This window comes from Morone saxatilis, unplaced genomic scaffold (genome assembly GCF_004916995.1).
Source record: "Morone saxatilis isolate NCDOM2014 unplaced genomic scaffold, NCSU_SB_2.0 Contig21, whole genome shotgun sequence".
Classification (NCBI taxonomy): Eukaryota; Metazoa; Chordata; class Actinopteri; family Moronidae; genus Morone; species Morone saxatilis.
In genome coordinates, this window is record NW_023339774.1 from 1,878,815 (window position 1) to 1,892,142 (window position 13,328).

At 42.7% G+C, this 13,328-nt stretch overlaps 2 protein-coding genes across 4 annotated transcripts in view; one reads left to right on the top strand and one right to left on the bottom strand.

The window, feature by feature from the left end:
* cunh18orf54 (chromosome unknown C18orf54 homolog) overlaps positions 1–2,308 on the bottom strand; it is a 9,702-nt gene extending 7,394 nt beyond the window's left edge. For 2 of the 3 annotated variants that reach the window (XM_035668357.1, XM_035668354.1), the window contains exons 1-4: positions 1,688–2,307; positions 931–1,069; positions 364–520; positions 40–207 (exon numbers count right to left, since the gene is read on the bottom strand). In XM_035668357.1, coding sequence (XP_035524250.1) covers positions 40–207; positions 364–520; positions 931–1,065 — 460 coding nt within the window. In that variant the 5' untranslated portion in view covers positions 1,066–1,069; positions 1,688–2,307. Of the gene's footprint in view, positions 1–39; positions 208–363; positions 521–930; positions 1,070–1,687 lie in introns of all 3 variants that reach the window. The other variant, XM_035668356.1, reaches the window with a different exon arrangement.
* A 9,422-nt stretch (positions 2,309–11,730) lies between these two features.
* The window catches only part of LOC118332560 (methyl-CpG-binding domain protein 2-like), a gene marked incomplete in the record, with an annotated part of 16,784 nt that continues 15,186 nt past the window's right edge, over positions 11,731–13,328 (top strand). The window contains 1 exon segment of the mRNA XM_035667912.1: positions 11,731–11,895. Coding sequence (XP_035523805.1) covers positions 11,830–11,895 — 66 coding nt within the window.

Genomic DNA, 13,328 nt, shown 5'->3' on the forward strand with positions numbered 1-13,328 from the left:
TGGGATGAAGGTGGAGGTGGGAGTGATGCGTTTAAAGACCTTGCATGAAGGCTGAGGTGTGGGTGACTGGCATTGAGCCATCGTAAGGGATAGACAGCAGCTCATCTGTTGTCATGGAGAGTCTGTCTCGGTTGCCAATGTGATGGAGGGAGCTGACAGGGAGGTTCAGGAAGTCCAGCTCCCTGTCGGTCAAACGCTCCCTGAGAACTAGGGTAGCAACAGAAAAACAAAAAACAAAACAGTGGTTTAGTCATACTTTTTTATTGAAGGCCCTCAGATCTGCAGTAATACCAGATCCTACCATATAGATATGACTGAATACATATTGCTTTTCAGTAACAGCACCTCCATCTGGGGACCTACCATCTTTGTTTCTGAGCGTGCTCGTTCTGGGCCTGCTTGGTGTGGTGGGCGGACTGCACGGCAGAACTAGTGTTCCTGTCAACGATTTGCTGTTCCGAGGACTCCTCTCAAAGTCTGCAATGTAGGCATCCAGCGCCGCCGAGGCTGAGCCATAGTTCTGCAATCAATCAATTCATTCATAAATAAGTAGGGGTGATGTATTTTGAGTATGGAAATGAAAGAAGTTAAGTGGCAACCCCTTTGATCTCATTTTCTTCCTCAAAAACCCAATGCAAAACTTCCATCTAAAATCTGAGTTTAAATTCTGAGGAGCTGGGTGCCCGGGTTCAAAACCGACCTGCGGCCCTTTGCTGCGTGTCGTCCCCTCTCTCTCCGCCCCCCTTTCCTGTCTTCAGCTGTCACTATCCATTAAAGGCAATAAAAGGCCAAAAAAAAAGACTTTCTGAGGAGCTAACTACCATGTTGGTCTACATAAAGGCGTCATCTTTGTTTGTTAGCTCGGCTACACGGACGGAAAACGCCCCATCACTGCTGTAGACAACAGAAACGAGCAAAAGCAGAGTGAACCTTGTTTCTGTATCTGAAGGTGGTGTTGTGTTCAGGGGCCAGCAGGCTGCTCCTCAGGTGCCCCGAGCTGAACAGCAGGGAGGTCACCGTCGACTCTGGAGACAGACAGTCACCCACCAAGCCGCTGGACGCCATGCTGCTGAAAACAACAACAACAACAACAACAATGAGCACATTCTGAGGCTACAGATGTGTGATGGTGGAGAGGAAGTGTAAAATGTGAAATGTGGCTAAAGAGGCTGACAGTAGCCGCAGAGCTAACATACCAGTGGAAAGAATCTGTCTCATTTCCCATCACTGATTTGAACGTTAGGGTTGACATTCAGACACACACTGATGTTATCCTAGCTCACAATACAGGAGTTTGGCCCGTTTGCTTGTCGTGCTTTTTAAAACAAGCCTGTCAATATCGAGTTCTCTTAAAGTTAAAGTTTATTTGGCTTTAGCCTAGCCAATAGCTAGCTAGCGTGCTAGCTAAACAACAACCAAAACACAAAGCAAACAATGCTGTAGCTAACTGACAGCGTCATTAACGTCGATAACGGTGTTCTACGTCACGGTGGTTTGGTCTCTAACGTTATATAATGTTTATATGAGCTTTTACCGCCGTGTCGACTTAACAGCATACATACATACAACATACAGGCAACATCTCTAAAGTTAAAGTTAGTTAAACTCATCACTAACGTCACCGTGCTAAAAGCAGGCATTGTAATCCAAGCTGCTAGTCTGCATCAAACTACAGTAACACACTTACTCTTGGAGTCCACAGGCTCTCGTTCTCCGTGGTTCCGTGGTTCCGTGGTTCCCAGCCCTCTGCCTACAGCGTCGTCCAAAACACACAATTCAAGGCTCCCGGGTAAAACTAACCAACACTGTTAGCTGGTCTGGAATCAGTTTAGCCCAGAGGGGCTCCGCCAGAGTCGTTGCTCCATTAAAAAAATCTGGCAATAAAATCAGTTCATTGTTATTAGCGGAGACGGACATGGCTGACATAGTGAACCTTAGGACAATTTACGGACTTCTAAGACCTTCAGGAATTAAGGGAATGTTTACCGCCCGGGGCTGTCGCTCCAAGGCACATCATATGAGGGGAACCGAAAACGAGGTTAAAATGACATTAAAATACGCCAACGTTATATTTGTTCTATGCGATTCATGCCGTATTAAACGATACACTCTTCCAGAACAGGACACTTATAGATTTGGTTGTAGTACTAGTTGTAACTAACTTTCTCAAAACGCAACGCAAACTCTAGCCTGCCACTTCGTTAAGGGGGGTCTGGTGGGTAAGCGACCCCTGCAAGTGTCCGGATCACATCCGTACAGACCTGAAGCTGCGTGAGGACTGCAGTGTTTTCTGTGTGCATGAGTGACTGAAAAGACACTGCAAACTGCCATTCAATTCAACTGAGAATAATGTTGGCCAACCATGAAGGCGTCCGGGGAGTCTAAAATGACATGACAGTGCCTGACGTCACCACTGTCACTGTCAACAGTATTTGAGGACCTGATATGACAAAAAGTTATTTTTCTGAAAATAACTACTGCAGCTTTAACATCAATTCCCCTTCCTGCAATCCTATCAGAGTTCATAAGGGGGTCATTCCTGTTCCCAGGGCCTTATTTTCCCCAGTTCTAGGGTTAGGGAACTTAGGACCCTTGGAACATGGGATCCTGGGAACATATATGCTACCCTTGTTATTGCGAGGAACAGTGTAAGAATATCGTTGGTCGATATACCTACCCAATGTTCCCACAATCATATAACTAATTAATGACAATGTCAAGGAATCCATAGTACATAACAAAAATAACAATCTCCACACAGCGATTCAAACCTTCCACAACAATGACCACTTCCACTATCCACTGCCCCCTCTCCCAGTGCTCATGGTCAGGCCCCTTTAACCCAGAGCCTGTGACTCAATAGTGGCATAGGAAGGTGTAAGGGGGGGGAAGGAGTGAGTGATCACTCTGCCTCAAAATGCAGGCACCAGAAAGTCATCCAATCAGAGCAGCCGCGCCATACATAAATGATCTGTATACTTAGTTTGATCTCAGTTAATATAACATTTAATTGATTCAATTTAATTTGATTGTCTTAATGATTATTTGTTCCTAATAAAAGTCATTTGTTGAATTATAAAACATTTTGACTGAATTAATGTGAAATCACGTTCGCTGGAAGGTCGCTTTTATTTTCAAATGACTGTGCAGGTTGGCTTGTGTTTCAAAAAAATACTAGTTATTTAACCTGCTAGGTGTCTCACCCAGCTCTCGTTTCCCCCTCACATCTTTGCCTGGCCTGACTCCGGCCTCTGCTCCCTCCACACCACTTTAATTATCCAGCCCCTCTTTGCTCACCTGCTTACTCAGTTTGGATTTCTTTTTTGAATGTGGATCAGCACAGGGGCGTTTCTCCTGGCCAACCCTGAAATTTCAAGAGGATGTTTCTACCGCCCTCTCTCTTTGATCTATAATATGTCTATTTGTCTGTAGGCTTTTAGTTTCGTTTAGCGTTATTCTATTAAAAAAGTGAAAGTTTAGTAGACGTCTTAGCCTAGATGTGGTTTCAACTTCTTTTCAATGAATGCATAAAAGTTTATCAGACGATCACAATCTGTTGTATTCAGACATAAACTTCCCCTTTTTAACTTATTGCCACCAGGGTTTAGCTAGACTCTTTACAACACACATCAACTGGATTCAAGGAAATGTATTCATCATTATACAACACAAGGTTGTGTTGACTCAACTGAAACGGAAATCAGAGTGCTATTTGCTTCCACACATTTAGGTATTTCCTGTAAATACAGGCAGTTAGCACTGCATAATATGACCCATCAGCCCCTGAGCCCCGTTCAGTTACACGCTTACGGCAGCTACGTTAGCAGTTAGCGCAGTTGAGGAAGAGAAACTGGAGGATGTTTCTCCGTTATGTATCATCCAGTTTCACCCAAATCACTGATAAAGTTGTGTTTTTGTACAAGTGATAAAATTTAGTTTTTGTACAATACTCAGTGGCCCCTGCAAAAATGCAGAGGCCCATCTCCTCCAGCGCCATGGGCCACAACAAACTTCATTTTTAGGTCAGGAATTCCCAATGTAAGAACAAAATTGTACCCTGCTGGTATTTATCAAAACGATTACATGTTTACATACATGTTACACAGCGTCAGAGGTGGAGGTTGTGTTCACTGGGAGCTAACAGCAGCTATGATCCAGTTGTGTTTTTGTACAGTAATCAGTGTGGTCAGTTTCACAGGAAAACAAAATGATTGGATTTTAATATTAAAATACAAAGAAATGAGAGAAAGAGTGCAATCTTAAAGGGTTACAATTACATTTCTCATTTCAACTGGACTTTAAAGAGCAAGCTTTGTCCATCGAGCAGTGTGAAAGTGTCCTGAGATAACTTCTGTTGTGTATTGGCGATATTCAAATAAAATTGAATTGAATTCTGATGGAAAAGCTCAGCTGGAAACTGAAAGTGAAACTTTTTTGTTTTCTGAATGGCTCTATTTTAAAGATGTTTTTTTTCCTAACTTTATAATATGTACTCCTTTTGTCATTTGAGTATATTTATATTATCCTTAAAACCTTTTTTTTTTTTAAATATATAAACAAGTAAACAAGTAAACAATTGCGTGAATCCCTGCATGCATTACGGCCAGTAGGGGGTTCAACCAACGCAAACTGCGCCTGTGCATCATATTCACTTCGATGTTTCGGTTACAAGACAGTCCTGCTTAACTTAATGGTATCAAAAATGCTGGCGCGACCACTCGGCTTCCGTATAATTGGGACCTAATGGGTACGTTTTTTTAAGACCACCACAGAGTGATTACTCTGTCACAACAGACGATCTAAGAGAGGGAGCGACTGTGTGCGTGCGTGCGTGCATGGGTGTGTGTGTGTGTGTGATATCGATACTCAACAGCCTGCCGTTAGTTCCAGTTCAGTTCAGATCATATGGACGTTGGTCTCTCCCGGAGGCTAACTTGAGCCTAAATCTGGACCAGAACCAAGTTAAAACCCGGCACCCAGCTCGCTTCTGAACGCGGGACACTTATATTTCACTTAACCCGAAATTAAGCAGCAGTAAACAGCCGGGCGAGGGAGGGAGGGAGGGAGGGAGGGAGAGCCGCGTTAACGTAACGTCAGTTGACGCTCAGTCGCCGTTCTGCTCCGCTGCTTTAACCACCGCTGTTCTAGGAGGTGTCCTCATCCGGTGTTTTACTGAGCGATCGCTCCGGTCACTGATCGGAGCTAATCGCAGGGATCGATTAAGGTGTGCGAGTGATGGAGAGAAAGAGGACGGACTGTCCCGCTCTGTTCGCCGTGCTGGAAGAAAGAAGAAAGTGAATCAGGAAGTCCCGGATCTGAAATAGAACGAATCATTATCAAGAATAAAATAAGATCACACTACAGGATACACACTGATTAGACCGGTCCACGGGAAACTGGGATCGATCAGTCAGCCTGTGATTTATTGATCCATGTAGCAGTTGTGATCAAGTGTGAAGTGGCTGCAGTTGTATTACTGTGAGAGAAGTTAAGAATGTAAGGTTTGAGTAACGTTGACTTCTGTAGTCGTTCCGTTGCTGGTCAGTATGGTGTCGTGTAAACATTAGTGCTAACAACCCTGTAATCACTCTAATAGTTATCATTTGACAAACATTAGAGTCTGTTACTGTAGCTTCACCAGTGGCTGTGTGTGTGTCTGTCAGCAGCCTGTTTCAAGTCCTGACACTTGGGGGTCTCCAGGGCCGTGCCATCCCAACTCCTGAGTTCAGAAGTCCTGTTTTATTCCAAACCGCTCAATTAAGTCTTCCTAAGTCCGCCTTTTTTGTTCTGTTGATCCCAATAAACAGCTGGGGCAGCAACTTTCACCTTTCTTCACTGGGAGAACCATCCAGTATATAAAGAGGGACGTTGTGTTCTCCACTTTCCTCCACTGTCGAAAAATTCCAATGAAAACCCGGCAAACACAAGCAAGGCTCCAGCTTCAATCCATGACGGCAAAGACCCTTCTTATAGCTCTTAAATAATCATTTAAAACCAAACATTACAAGAACAATTTCTGCGGCATTACAGGAGTTAATGTAATATACATCAGTATTATTAGAACTACCTAAAAAGGGACAGAAACCATCTTTTGGGGAAAAAGTATTTTTGGAGAAGCTGTCATGACATCACAGGAGGTTGATGACTAAGATATGCATAATGCTAGGTCGTCTACCGTTGCACCAAATTGGAAGATATTTAAAGATAAATGACGTGTCACTATTTAACATAGTCGCATCAGTTAAGTTAGCAATGATGTTAAGCCGAACCTAACAAGCCTAATATACATCAGGTTGTTAGTTAGTAGTGTTTTGCTCTAAAAAAGGCTAGCTAACTCTAGGTTAGCAAATCTACAATACTTGTTAGCAAGCAAGTTTTGGTTTGATACGCTAACATGGTTAGCCCTAAATGCTAATGCCTCATAGGTAGCTAAACGTATGAAGTTACGATTAGTCAGGAAAGGGAGAAAGATTGACTGAGTTAAAGGGGCAGGATATTAGGGAAGGATCAAATGTTTTATGCCTGGAATATTTTTTCTTAAATCGTTTCCTTTGTGTGCAATAGAACTTTTGAGCAGAAGAACCTTTTTCAGCAATTTGAGCTTTACAGTAGCTGCATCTGGTTGAATCAGAAGGCCCACATGCATCAGTGAGCCCTTGGGTCTCTCTGGTTTTTTCCTTCCTTGCACCCACTGTTGATAGTAACTGACCACTGGCCAGACGGGGAGACAACCCCACAAATGAGCTGCAGGTTTGGAGCATGCTCTGCAGCCAGTCATCAACTATCACAATGTAGGCCTTGTCAAGTCGCTAAAATCCTCACGCTGTCCATTTCTCCTGCTTCTAACACATCAACTTTGAGGACAAAATGTTCACTTGCTGCCTAATATATCCCACCCACTGACAGGAGCCATGATAACCAGATAATCAGTGTTATTCATTCACCTGTCAGTGCTCAGTATGTTATGGCTGATTAATGTACATGATGACATTAAAATATTGTTTTATTGTATCTGCTACTGGCAGTAGAATGAGCCACTACAGGCCCAGTCATGCAAAAAAGGAAAAAAACTAAACAAAACGTAATATACCATGAAACCGCCACGACTGTGTGGTCATACTGCCCAGCACTATTAGGCACACCGAGCTAAAACCAATACAGTCCTCAACCCGGGGGTTGCGACCCCATCATCCCTTTAATGACATTCAACACAGTGAGCAAGAACTCAAAAACAGTACGTGTTAAAGGCTGTATTCTCTGTTTTATACATATTAACAGGCCTAGTTCAGTTCATGTTTGTTTGGTACAGACCCCAACAAATGTCACATCATCATGAACTTAATAGTTTGTTGCTAAAATGATAATCGCAATATCTGTCAAAATAATCTCAATATGATGTTTTTACCCTACGTGCAGCTCTACTCCATTACTGTGCTCGTAGGCCTAAAGCAGACATGTTGGCTGTTGGCTGTGAAGGAGCCGTCATTTTAATTAAACTTAAGGCACGAGTTAGTCCTTGTTCTGTCTGCGGGCAAAGCAATGGTCTTCCTGTGTGAGTTTGGTAGCTTTCATGTGTTACACATGGGGGTTGGAGGTTGGTGGGGGGCTGATTATTCAGGGTGTTGTGACTGTAAAGGAACCACTGCTTTAGAGAGGTGTTGATTCCACTTTGTGATCATTTTCAAGCAGCTAGTGTGCAGTGCTCTTGAATTCTGTCACTAGCATTATATAGAGAGGTGTTTCTATTATTTTGTCCACCCCATTTATATACATTGTTTAAGCACAGTTATATTTTTATTCATGTTTTATAGAATTATTGAACTATGGTCCAATGTGTGGTTTTTCTGTATTATTTGTCTTTTTAGCTCATCCACTGTACAGCACTTTGGTCAGTTTATACTTGTGTTTAAATGTGCTTTAATAAATTAAATTTACTTACTATTTATACTTATATGAATATTGTACGTTTGCATTTTGCAATGTAAGCATTTATTAAGATAACACATTAAAAATAGGACTACTGACTGAACAGAAGGATATCTCGGCCTCTGTTGACCCTTTTTTCTCTCACACAAGTGCTCCAATTCTTCCTTTAGTTGATAAATCAATCAATACATTTAGTAATGGGTAAGTTGCTGGGTCAGTTCTGTTTTGTTCTTCGTGCACTTTTCCTGTACATTACATTTTATTTTGTCCAATTAAACGTACAATAATTCACATTCAATCGGAACAAGAGCTATTCAGCATATTGTTCAACTCTTCTCTAAAGCAGATCAAAGTTGAGTCTGAAGCTTTTACATTCCTGCCGGTTCTGTATCTTCACCAACAACTACTGCGTTAGATCGTAGAGGAAACAGTGTCACTCGCAGTGCAGGTCTGTGGTGAGGCTGTGACGCCGCAGAGCCGTCTGCTGTTTTCAGAGGCTGCGTTCACTTCCTGTTTGATCAGCGGCGGAGGCGCGGCTTGATCAGATCGACCGCTCCAAAACATCTGAGCTCCGTCACATCCTGAACCTTGAACACGAGGGTAATCAGCGGCTCGGAGCAGAGACTCAGCTTTACTTTCAGTTTACTTTGTAATGTGACTCATCAGTTCCAGCAAGGAGAGTAGTCAGCAGTCGACTTACTGGACGAGCAGCAACACCCAGCTGGGGCCTCCGCTGGCTCCATCAGTACTACCACTTCCAGCTCTACAAACTTCATTCAAACACATGTTTTATTTTCACTTCTGATTGACGCGATATATGGATATTCTCAGTTTGAATATTTCGCTCAGTGTAAGCATCATATAGCTTCAATGAAGAGCTGGAGCAAAATGAAACACAGTGTATGTGACACACTCTCACACACACTCTCACACACACTCTCACGGCCTCTGATCTTTGTTGCTGCTGACCTACATGTCAGACACAGCTGAGTGACTGTGTGTCTGCTCTTGTAATTCTATCTTCATGGGGACCAATTACACTTTCAGACCTTTAGAGACCTTGAAGACGTTTTAGAAAGTGAGGACATTTGTCTGGTCCGTACTTCTTCAAAGAGCCGTTTGAGGCTTTTTAGTGTTAAGGTTAGCTTCGGGTAAAGTCAGGGGCTAGGGGATGTATTACTGTATGTAAGTACTGAAGCGCAAACGTTGGTGTGTGCGGAGCAGTGAATGAGGAAGTGTTTGACAGTTGCTGCTGGTGTCAGATGGGATGTCATAACGGATTGATTAGGCTGTACAAAGTGAGTTTGAACTCGCATCCTCGGGAGTTCAAAGTTGGCAAGTGGAACAGTAACTTCCTGTAGTCTCTGCTGGTTGCCTAGCAACTGCTCACAACCAAGAAATTGTCTGGCACATAATTGTTGTTTTTGCACTTGGGTTTTTGTACAGATTTATGAGATACAACGTTCTAATTAGTGACTTTTAGAGGAATTGTGTAAGCTAAGCAAACTGACTTCAGTTGCCACTGGATGTCACACTAGAGCACCAGCATCTCAGACCCAAACAAGGGGACAGAAACAAAATAAAACTTCACATCAAACTTGGTGGAAATAAATCCTTCATTCACAGAGGATGATAAAAACAGCAGTTTCAGTGGCTCTACTCAGCTGCACACGGAGCAGACCGGCTATGGAAACAAACCACAGAGAGGCTGTGAAAGCAACACAGGCAGAGGGAGCGTTCTCCTCTACAACAGCCTACAGTGGGAGCATGTTGTCTCTCTCACTGGCAAAGAGCAGCCATGTACAGAACAGTCAGCTTGCAGATTCTCATTTTTAGCCGGTTCTGACCGTCACTTTCACCAGTTAAAATAACTTTGATTTGCTAATGATTTTTTAACTAAGTAACTTGATAGCATGCCTAAATAAATCTTGCCTGTTGTCAGATTTGTGTGCTCTTGGCAAGTATTTATTTGACCAAAGATAATTTGTGATGAAGGATCTTCCACTCTACACCTCTGTACAGTTGTAGTGTTTTTGTAGTTTCAACAACTCCAACAGACTCTCCTCTGCTTCACATCAGTTTCAGGAGTCGCATTCTCCCAGTTAAACTTTCATGTATCGTTTCAATAATTTAAGATGATCAATTTAATAGGTTTGGTCCAGGACCTTCAGTATTTGTATTAAGTCACTTTTCCATGTACCAGATGAATATTTACTCAAGTGCTGCAGAGACAACAGAGCCATCAGTAAATCTCCAAAGGGCTTGCTGAGATAAGACTGGATGGATGCTGACCAGCAGGTCTTGCAGAACTGGTTGATCCTCACAACTCCGAAACATCAGAACAAATGATCGACTAGGCATTATTTTGACAATCGACAGCATAATTAAAATATAAATGTTTCAATTCTTGTTTGAAAAATATCTTTAGTGGCACAACAGTAGTAGAACTAAAATTCTAGTCCACGTCATCCTTGATAAAACGGATGGAGCAAGAACACTTCTAGGCATTTGCATAGTACTTGACAAAATGTGAACGCAAGTACAGACAAGAACCCAGATTGAGAAAGGCCTTCTGTCTTGAGCTGCGTTAAGGTCCTTTGGCTAGGAGGTGTTTCTGTGGTTGCACCATCAGACGGCGGTGAAGACGGCAGTTGTCAGTGTTGCTAATGAGTGTAAATTGTAATTATCTGAGTGGATGGAGAGTTTATTGAGTTTTGTATGACAGAGTTAAACATCAATTCTGATGATTCAAACAACCACTTTGGGCTTTCAGGTGTCCTGAGCCTTTAGTTAAAGATTTCTACAGTTCAGTTTGAATTCCAGATATCACCACTGATATTCTGTCTCAAATCCAACGTACCGACGGCTGGCAAATTAAAGGAAAAATCAACATAAAGTGTCTTAGTAAGGTGTTGGGCTACCATGTGCCACCACATTGGCATGGATTCTAGTAGATAGATTCAAGTCTCTGGAGCTCTACTGGGGGGATGAACACAATTCTTCTGGTGTTCTGGTGTTTTAACGATGGTGGTGAAGAGTGCTGTTTAACGCGTCCCATAGGTGTTTAATTGAGTTGAGATCTGGTGCCTGCGGAGGCCACAGTATATGATTCACACCATTTTCATCAAACCATTCAGGGAGCCCATGTGCCCTATGGATGGGTGCATTTTCATCCTTAAAGAGACCACTCCCATCGGGGTAGGAATGTTTCATCATAGGATAAAGGAGATCACTCAGAACAACTTTGTATTGACTTGCAATGACCTTTACCTCTAGGGGGACACGTGGACCCACTGTAGGGGTCTAGCATTCATCTCTTACCATTCTCTTAATACACTTACCCACTTGTCAATAATATGGTGAAGGATGACTCATCTGACCGTATCACTTTTTTCCTTTATGCCTCTTTTTTTGCACCACCGAACTCTCAAATGTGCATTCATCTTTGTAATGATGGGTTTATGCACTGCCACTCTACCATAATGTCCCTCTGACAGCATTACAATCAACTGCTGCTCAGCATTTTATACATGCCACAGAGCACGATTGGATGGTAAATGCTTAATTGTACCTAGCAGTGGACCTATATGGAAGAATCTGCATTCATTATGTTTCTCTACTCATTTATTGAGTGGAGAAAATGGTGGATTTATTGAGATAAGACAACTTAAATTCCTGATAAATTGATAAAACATCTGAAAATGATTTTTTTTGGTGCAAAATTAAGATATTATATATCTTTAATCACACTTTCTTTGTCTGTCCTGCTTCTGTTCTTCCTTCCTTTCTTTTTTTTCCCCTTCCATCAGTCCTTCAGGGAAGAAGTTCAGGAGTAAACCTCAGTTGTCCCGTTACCTCGGAAACACAGTGGATTTGGGATGTTTCGACTTCCGGACGGGGAAGATGATGCCTGGAAAACTGCAGAAGAACAAACAGAGACTCCGACACGACCCGCTCAGCTTGTCCAAGGTAACACTGATCGATCACACCTGTGGGGGAGGGCTGTGGCCGTGGTTGTGGTTGTGTGGTGTGTTATCAGATTAGCAGATTAACGCAGCTCTTCCTGCAACCGGTTCACAGTTCAGCAGGTCAGTTGACAACCACTCATTCACAGGAGAGGAAGAGAGTGATGCGCCCGCCGACTGCTGTCTCCTTCTGCTCTCATCACTCGTGGGACAGTATATACCAGGGCTGTAGTACTCAAGTCCAGTCTCATTATCTCGGTCTTGTGTGTGTTCTGACATTGTTGAGGGTGCGGACTCACCTTGGTCTCGTGGTTGTTTGCCTTGTTTCAGTGTCACTGATGCTTTGGCTCAGACTTGTCTCTTTATGGCCATTTTGACTCACACATGTCTCTGTCCCATGCATGTTTTGCCTCTGACTGTCATGACTAAGAATTGTTCGGGTCTCATGAGTGTTTTGACTTGGACTTGTTAAAATCAGGTGGACTTTTGACTATGACTTTTCCCGTCTGTGTTTTGACTCAGACTTGTCTCTGTCATTTCAGTGTTTTGACTCGGATACGTCTGGGTCTTGTCAGGGTTTTGTTCTGTGGGTCTTTGGACTCGGACTTATCTTTGTCTTGTAGGTGTTTTGACTTGGACTTGTCTTGTCTCGTGGGTAACTTGTCACAGACTTGTTCCGTTCTTGTTTGACCAGTTTGAGTCTAAACACTCAGAAGACAGAGACAGAGAAGTATTGTGGACATTTTGACTTGGACTTGTTTTGATTCATGCTGGTCCAGGTCTCAAGGATGTTTTGACTCTGACTTTTCTTTGTCTTGTCATTGTTTTGGCTAAGAACTTGTCTGGTCTCATGGGTGTCTTGTCACAGACTCGTACTGCTCTTCTCAGTGTTTTGACTCAATAGGTCTCAAAAAGATCTTTTTTTTGGGCATGACTTCAGTAGTCTTGACTACAGCACTGGCAGTGTATCTGTTGTGACAATTTGTCCACAGGTCTTCAATCAGCTGTGTCACATTTAGCATTTTTAGCTGCATTTTCTGACATCTCTGAATACACCTCACTATGAGCAGATGGGACTCATTAACATGTGCTGGAATCCATCTAATTAAATTTGAATGATCATCCAACCTGGGTCAGCTGACACACACACACACACACACACACCAAACCTGACTCAGAGAGGATAAATCCTCCTCCAATACTCTTTCTAACAAAGGCCAAAAGCATCAGTCCTGTTGCTAAGGTTACCAGCGATTGAATATACTTAAAGTTCTTAAGTTAGACGTGTGGTTAAGCTGATCACCAAAACTATGTTTGAGGTGTCCACTTGTATGATTTTAACAGACGCTTGTTTAGGAACTGTGGTTTAAGCTATGCTAACAGACTGCCCAGTGTTACTGCAGTAATATGTTCCTCCCTCACTGTGTGTGTGTGTGT